Raw genomic sequence first — 8,472 nt, forward strand, 5'->3', positions numbered from 1 at the left:
GGGGGGGGGGGTCGGGTTGGAGATCAAAAGGAAATTTCCAAACTTCGAAGAAACTCTTAAATCAAGACCACAGTTTCAGTTTCCATCTTTCTAGGATGAAGAGTATTTAAACCAAAACATGACAGCAGCACTCAGCAGAAGCACAACAAGCACCAGAGGAAGAACCAGGGCCAGAACCTCTCAGAACCAGGACCAGAACCTCTCAGAACCAGCAGGAACTTCAGAACCAGGGCCAGAACCTCTCAGAACCAGCAGGAACTTCAGAACCAGGACCAGAACCTCTCAGAACCAGCAGACACTTGTGGACGGTGAGTTCATTTCTCATTTCTTCAGCTGAACTTTGGTTTTAATCGAACTTTATTTCCCACCAACATTTAAGAACGAACGACTGGAAATAAAATAATAAAAAATAATTATTGGAACAAAACCTAAAAACAGATTTTATTTTTGAGTCTAAAATCTGAAACACTTTATTCTTAAAGTCAGGCATTAAAACAGAAATCAGTCAAACCGATTTGACTCAAATTATTTGTTTTGTTTGTTTATATTTTTATTTTTTAAACCTTTTTTTATTCATAACAAGCTAAAGTTTTGAGTAAAAATCCCAAAACCAGTCTGATTGTATTAATTATGTTAATTACTGACATCATCAGGTATTTCTAATGTTTTAAATCATTATTACTGATGTTGTTGATTATTATTAGTGTTATTGATTGATTATTTCTGATGGACTGATCAATAATCGCTGGTATTATTAATTGATTATTGCTGATGGTATCAAACAATAACTGTTGATGTTATTGATCGATTATTGACAGATCTGATATATTATACGGTTCCAATGTCTTTAGTTAAAACTCCTTCCTTGCAGCGATCCGACTCTTCTGTAATCTGTTAAAGTGTTTCTGATTAACGGCTGTTAAAGGAATTAAAAAAATAAAAGTAAGGATATAAATAATAAAGACAGACTCGATGGATGCGGTTATATTTTGCTCCTGAGAGTCCAGGAGTTATAAAACTGTTGGACACTGTCAGGAGCAGCTTATCTCCTCGCTGGGATGGGAACCTTTTAACCATCCCGAGGCCTTCGGGTCAAATTGACCCACTGTTACAAAGACTTCTCTGCCTCTCTGATCTGATCTCCTGCAGATGTGTTACCTCTGTTACAGTTTAACTACGCCACACGTCAAGCATTCACGAACACAAAGTTCTCTGGACTTCCTGAAGGTCTCAGTCTTCTGCTGTTTGGAGTTTCACAGTTTACAAACCGGACTCATTTAAAAACCTTTAGTTTCAATCGTTTTGCGTCTGATTGGTTGTGATTTATACGTTTTTATTAAACAATTGACCCATAGAACCAGTTGTCCATCGATTTAAAGACTTTCAGCCCAACTCAAGTTTTAGTATCGAAGTGATGAAGCGTGAACTTGGTTTGCTGCTGAGGAGCTCGTTTTTACCTCGATCAGATGGAAAACTGATGATTAATAAAAGCTGAACCTGCAGTTGGTCAGAGTTGGTTTTTTGCGTCACAGCGGAGATGGAAACATCGCCGTTAACTCAGGCGGGTCTTCGAGGAGCTGCTGCTGATTTAGGTTTCATTTCAGATGGAGGCCTGAAGACTCTGATCAGAGTGACTCACTCCCATCTTCTCGCTTTTAGAAGCTTCTTCGTTAAAAGCTCAGGTTTCCACTCAGTCTGTGCCACCTAATGGCAGCTGAAACTCCTGGTGCGGTTGCGGTGCTTTGACGAACGTTTCCATTTCTGTTCCGATGGCTGGACTTTCTGCTCGCCGTCACTGTGGAAACACTCTCATGGAAGGAATTCAACGCCCGATGGCAGCCGAGTGACGGCGCTGAGGTCGTGTAAAAACAGAACACGATGTTCGCAGGTCACGCGGGTCACTGTGATGTCACTTCCTGTTTCAGGACCAGAACTCCTGTGGATGGAGTTTGGACCAGCTGCTGACAAACATGTTTACAGATGTGAATGTTTTCATCGGAAGTTGTGTTACAGCAGCATTTTTTGTTTATTTATTGATAAAATCTATTGATTCTTTTTAGAGAATTATCTTTTCAATTCTTCATTTTCATCTTTTAAAACTTCAAAATAAAAGACCTGCAATATAGTCTCTCCTTGCATTGAAGGGACTTGTTTGTACCTGCATACCTGAAGTAACTCACGTGGTCCCCGGCCAAGTCTCTGCGGCTTTCTGACTCAGGCTTCGTTTGGCTGAATGGTCCTGTCATCCTGCCAATTTTCTGCATCTCTTCCAGGTTATCTGAACTCACCTGAGGCTGCCGGCTCACACAGAACTCAGCTCAAAGCAGACCGGGACCGAGCTACGACGCCAGGACCAGCTCCAGAACCATGACACCGACCTCAGTCCTCTTCATCTTCCTACAGCTCTGCTGCCTTCAGATGATGCTGGTTTCCATGCCAACGTGTAAACTGCCGGGTCGGGTGGTCCAGAACACCCACAACCTGCTCCGAGACCTGGTAGGTCCCACGAGTCTCTCGCTCAGTCTGTCTCTGGGTTTGGACCTGAGACCAAACCCAGAGACACAATTATTCCTGATGCTGGTATAAAGGATGTTTCCTGAAGGAGACACCAAAGGAAGTCAAACCTGGAAGACTCCACTCATTCAGAAGATCCATCAATCCTTCCTTCCTTCCTTCCTTCCTTCCTTCCTTCCTTCCTTCCTTCCTCCCTCCCTCCCTCCTTCTCTTTGTGTTTTTGTTGAAAAATTTAAAAATTAAATAGTTTTGTTGATGAACTCCTTCCTGTCCTGCAGGGGGAGCCGTTTCCTGTCCACTGTCGGCAGTACAACAATCAGATCCTCTTCCCTGACTCCGCCCTCTCTAGTGGCTCAGCCAATCACCCTCAGGTAAACCTCTGAACTCACCTGTCAGCCAATCACAGAGCTTGATTGTTTGCTAAGAACTCAGAGTGATTACCTCACACTGACCTGTCTGTGATTGGTTAGCTGTGATACATTAACTCTAACTGGTTAACTTACTGATTAATTCTAGTAGACTGATTCTGACTGGTTATTGGTTAAGTTTGATTGATCAACTTATTGCTTAAATGAACTCTGACTGATCAACTCATATCGGTTAAGTTTGACTTGTTAACTCTGATTGGTTATCTGCAGTGTCGCTGGACATCACTGGTGGTGTACGAGTCACTGCGAGGGGCGGGGCTTATGTTTGAGGAGCATGAGTTACCTGAAGGAGAGGGCAGAGTCACGTGGGATGAGCAGAAACTGGACAACTACCTGAACCTGCAGGACCGGCTAGTGGAGGACCATCAATGTGTGAGTACCAGAACCAGAACCAGAACCAGAACCACAGTGAGATTCATTGACTGTTTAATGAGTTTACTCTCTACCTGTCTGCAGCTCAACACCACAGAGGCCTCGGGGGTTTTATCGCCGTACTTCAGTAACGTGACAGCTGTTGTTGAGCAGCAGGTAAACAAACAAACAAACAAACAAACACATTTGTTTATCTAATCTACTGCTGGCTGAAGGGGATGTCAGGCACCAACCTGGTGAGTTTCATGTTTAAAACATTAGATTTTTCTTCACTGGATCTTTCCTGACCGAACGATGAATCGTGTTTTTTAATTAAAACATAGTTTTTGTGTCGAAGTCCCTGATTGGACGGTCTGAACCAATCGTGTCGCTCTGCTCCTTACAGGCCAGCTCCTCCTGCGGGTGGGAGGCGCTGAGGAGGGATGTCCTCTGGGTCCTAAACTCCGCCCTGCGCAAACACCGCGGCTGCTTCAATTGGACAAGAGCCCACTGAAGACCACGCCCCTTCCAAGCCACACCCAATGACCTCACAGACCAGCAATATATCGTCCACAAATCTTTTTACATATGACGTTTTTATCTGAAAAGTTTGTTCTAAGTTAAGAAAATATTTATTTATTTATGTATTTATTTATTTAAAACTTTTTTATAGAAATATATTTTTGATTTTATTTATGATTAAAAAGTATTTTATGTCAAACTGCTGGAAAGTAAGATGTTCCTACTCTTGTTTGTTTGTTCGTTTTTAATAAAGCATCATAAAAATTCTGTCTGGCTGAATTTTACTTTAAAAGCAGTTTGTAAACAACATCATGTGACTTAATTAATCAAAAGGTGTGCACGTCTGCAAAATAAGACAGGGTTGGACTCCTCCTGAGCTCTTTAGCGCCCCCTGTAGGTTGGGAATCACTGCTCTAACAGGAGCTGCTTGGAAACAGCAAAGCACCGATTGGTTCCATTTCTGATCAGTTATTGATCTAATATCAGGAGGATAAATCCTCTGTAGTAGCTGGAGGCACGATGGTTGCCTTGCTGCAGCAGGGTTAATGTGGTTTATGGTTCCACTTGTCATTACTTTTCATTTGGGTCTTGTATAAAGGGTGAAACGGCGCCTCCTCTTGGTGGCTGGTTGGGAAAAGTGCAGTGGGCACAGAGACCACATTTCCCTTCTAAGAGAGACGGGCGTGAGGTGAGTTCAGTAATATTAGCACTGAGGTAAAATCTGGTGATCATTGTTCATTCACTAACTCACTGTAAGATGTACTTACGTCAATCAGGACAATAATATTGTACATTTTATGAGTTGTTATCATTTTATTTGACTTCTACACCTCAGAAAATATCTAGTTTGATGCTAACATACGATGCTATTCCTCGTTAGGTGCTGTCCCGGCTGCGATGAGCCCAGGATCCTGACCAGAACAGATCTCCTTCCATGCAGATTAAACAGCGTCCAGTTCTCCGTTCCTCTCCTGGTCATCATTAAACACAACACAAAGGGCTAACTATAAGAAGAAGAAAAGACAAACTGACAGGTTGACATCTATTCGAACCGAGCTGGATTAATACCCAGACTAGTTCAGCACAGTTCCATTGGCAACACAACAAACTTATAAAACTGCTCAACAATCCATCCATCAACACGGTAAACAAACAGCAAAAAGAAGGCTGCTGTAAACAAACAAACAGCTTGTAAACAAAGTCCCTTCGCTCTGCAGCGAGTCTCTGATCTTTGCTCTTCTGTCAAGTCGGTGCAGAAACTTCCCTGCTGAGTCATCAGGCTGGAACTGAAAAGGTGAGTGTGTTTTCATTCATTGTGAGATCAGGTTAATCACCCTGCTGACAGATAGGGTTTTATGAATCCTCACCTGCTTCAGGTGTGTCTATAAGCAGCACACAATAACCCTCTGACACAAAGTGAATTCAGGTGAATTCAGGTGAAGTACAACCTTCATACGATCCACTCATCCTGCTGGTCTGGGCTGATCTGCATCAAAAAGCACTTTCACAAACACTTCAAGCCAGGACTTAGACACCTTCTGGTCAACATGTGTAAATATAAACTGGCTTTGAGGCTCAAGGATGTGATGTAGTGATGACAAAGGGTCTGTGTGTCCCTCCAGCTGCAGGATATAAAAGCCTAAACAACAATAAACAAATTCATTACAGAGGAGAGGATCAATGATGACAGACAGCAAGTTAAAAAGTTGGATAAACATAAAGACGATCACAAAAATGAGTTAATTCATCATGTTTTCAAATTGTCACATTTTAACGTGTAGTTCTCCACATCAGTGCAGCTCAGTTCTGCTGCACGTCTCTTTTGGTTCCGTTCTGAAAGCTCACGTCTCTGTGGGATGAGGCTCCGTTAGTGATTTAAGAACGGCCGGAGGCAGCTTATAGACCAACTGGTCTTATGACATTAGTTTTATAAAAGTGCCTAACTCTAAAAAAGAGGGAGCCAACAAAATGCTAACAACAGGCAAACAAATGTTTACCAATGAGCCAACAAAGACCATGTTTACGTGAAAATTATCTCTGGAATGGTTAATGTTTTTTAAATGTCTCGTTTACATGGATAACACTCTGCTCATTGAGGCCTTGTTTACACGAGGCCAATCTTCTGGAAACATTAAAGATTTTCAGACGTTAATTGGAAAAATGTTAACTGTTTACTGCTGCTGGGCTCCTTGAGTCCGCTGTAGTTCCCATGCCAGGCCACTAGTTGGTGCTAACACCAGCATGGAAACAGTTCAATTCAAAATGGTGAATACGCAGACTTTAGTTTGGCTTTACAGCCAGGTTGGGTTGCTGCTCCATGTTGAACAGGATGAGTAACATAAACAGCTCTCTGCTGTCTGACATTAATACTGTTGCATGTGCAGAATAGCTTCTGACTGCAGCCTCTGTGGTGTGCATGTGTGATTTCACACATTGAGACTTCCTATGAAATACAAATGGGGGGTCCAAAAAGTTCCACAGAAAAGGGGGAGGGTAATTAGCGTATATCTGGCAACCCTGCAGCCAGGCTTTCAACGAGACGTGCATGCAGTCTGGAGCGTGAATACATGAATGTTTGATTGGACCAAAGATACAAAGGATGAAGCACCCAAACAGCACTCTGGTATTAGTCATTATGACTGTTACTTATTTACTCATGCAAGCACAGAAAAAATAATAATTGAAACCGTCATTCGTTCACACTCGCAATTTCACACCTCAGTGTGGGAGTTTCCCAAAAACCTTCACTCTGAGACTTGGATTGGAAAACAGAAAACAAGAGGTGTTGTTGTGTACACGAACAGCCGAACCGCAGAAAAGCTAGTTTTATTTAAAATCGATGTTGTACAAACTGGGCCAAAATATTAGCAACAGGCAAACAAAAGTTCAACCAGGAGAAAACAAAGGGCTCAGAAAAGGTTTGAAACGAGTCAACAAAGAATAAGGGCCAATGAAATACTAACATGACTAGCATGACTATAACTGAGCCTTAATGCTGCAAGCGGTGCGGCTTTGTAGTTTACCAAAGTTGTACTAAAACATCACAACTTCTTAACATATATAAGGTGCTCTGGATTATAAGGCGTACTGTCGTTTTTTGAGAAAACTGAAGGCTTTTAAGTGCTCCTTATGGTCTGGAAAATATGGTACAATAAAGGTCCAGCAAAGAGCAAACAGGGGCCAACTAAAGATCACAAAAGGGCTGATAAAGGTTTACCACAGAAACAAATATGAGCCAACAACAAGCAAACAAAAGGCCAAACAGGAACCAACAAGGGCCAAAAATGTTCAACAAAGAGCCGACAAGTTAAAGATCTTTCTGGATCGCTGAGTTCCTTCTCCAGGAACTTCGTCAGGTTCTTTCATGGGTGACCATCAGACTCTGCAGAACCTTTTTCGGCTGGGATCGATCATCAAATTAGGGCAAAGTTTATTTTCACTTTCCACTGTCCCATTCCAACTGTCAACAATGACTCTGCTGTGATTCAAGCTTTGAAAGCTTGGCTTGAATCAGACAGTCTGAGTCAGAGCAGAATAATCCATAAATACCACAGAGATAAATCTGTCTCATCATGGAATTACTTAATTTATTGTTGCTGCTGAGACTCCAGCAGGTCGGAACAAGTCAAAGGAAAGGTGAGTAAACTTTATCTGCTTCAACAAATCACCTCAGAGAGTTTTCCTGCACCGACTGCACGCCGTGTCACGACTCCAGCTCAGTTTAGCGTGCTGTGAATGCAAAGCGTTATTATTAGAGTGAACTGAAACCACACCTGATCATTTTATTAATAATTTATGTTTATTATCAAACAGTTTGCATGAATCCTACACCAGTTAAAACATTACAGCACCATGTTCCACAGAAACAAGCTCAGATCTGCGAGAGCCAACACGAGTCAGACCAGAACTCGGACCTCAGAGCAGATTGATGCTCTGAGGACTTCTGAAGGATTTCTTGAATTATTTGTCTATGATTTATTTATTTATTTTTAGCACAAAACAGAAATTCAAGCATCTAATAGAAAAAGGTTTTTTAGCCCTAAAAAATAAACGTTTATTTTTGAATTAATGATCTGGACTGGGATTGGCTGCTTAGAGACATAACACGTTATCAACTAACTCTAAAACTGTTCCTATATGAGTTCACGTCATGTTACTGAGTGCAAAAATAAACTGATTCCATCCTTTCAGTAAAACCTCCCTGCGGAGTTTAGGCCCCGCCTGTATTTGGACGGTGGGCGGAGCTTTACTAGTATGTGGGTGGAGCCTCTGGAGGCTCCCGGTGTTCGGGGTCAACGTATTCCTGGTTGAAGATGACGGAGTCGGCTCCCAGTTTCAACCTGTGGACGGCCAGCAGACACTGAAGCGCCTGCAGACACAGAGGAACACCAGGTCAAGTTTGTTCATGAAAACATGGGTTCTGCGTCGCATAAGTTCCTACGAACATGTCAGAGAAAACACAAGAAGAGTGATAACATGTCTGTAAGAGAAGATTAGAATCAATGTATCAGTAATAAGTTCAAAGCAAAAAGAAAATGAGAACAGAAAGGTTAACATGTTGTTAGCATGTCAGAAAGAACATGTTACTGTGGTCAAAACTCAGAGAACTGACAATGGGAGAGCACAGGCACCGGATCAGAACCAGAACCTGAGGAGA

The 8,472-nt window shown here is 42.1% G+C and overlaps 1 protein-coding gene and 1 pseudogene across 1 annotated transcript; one reads left to right on the top strand and one right to left on the bottom strand.

The window, feature by feature from the left end:
* LOC112449990 overlaps positions 1–2,246 on the bottom strand; it is a 4,851-nt pseudogene extending 2,605 nt beyond the window's left edge.
* Positions 2,247–2,284: 38 nt separating this feature from the next.
* ifnphi3 (interferon phi 3) lies at positions 2,285–3,851 on the top strand. The gene is made up of 5 exons (XM_037978780.1): positions 2,285–2,496; positions 2,793–2,885; positions 3,153–3,314; positions 3,399–3,470; positions 3,700–3,851. The coding sequence occupies exons 1-5, from the start codon at positions 2,368–2,370 to the stop codon at positions 3,805–3,807; spliced, it is 564 nt and encodes a 187-aa protein (XP_037834708.1). The 5' UTR covers positions 2,285–2,367; the 3' UTR covers positions 3,808–3,851.
* Positions 3,852–8,472: the final 4,621 nt, after the last annotated feature.

This window comes from Kryptolebias marmoratus, linkage group LG12, assembly GCF_001649575.2.
Source record: "Kryptolebias marmoratus isolate JLee-2015 linkage group LG12, ASM164957v2, whole genome shotgun sequence".
In the NCBI taxonomy this organism is placed as follows: Eukaryota; Metazoa; Chordata; class Actinopteri; order Cyprinodontiformes; family Rivulidae; genus Kryptolebias; species Kryptolebias marmoratus.

Coding starts and splice junctions, on each gene's coding strand:
- ifnphi3 (XM_037978780.1), top strand. CDS start 2,368: ATGACACCGACCTCAGTCCTCTTCATCTTCCTACAGCTCTGCTGCCTT. Junction 2,497..2,792: donor ACAACCTGCTCCGAGACCTG/GTAGGTCCCACG, acceptor CCTGTCCTGCAG/GGGGAGCCGTTTCCTGTCCA. Junction 3,471..3,699: donor CAGCTGTTGTTGAGCAGCAG/GTAAACAAACAA, acceptor TGCTCCTTACAG/GCCAGCTCCTCCTGCGGGTG.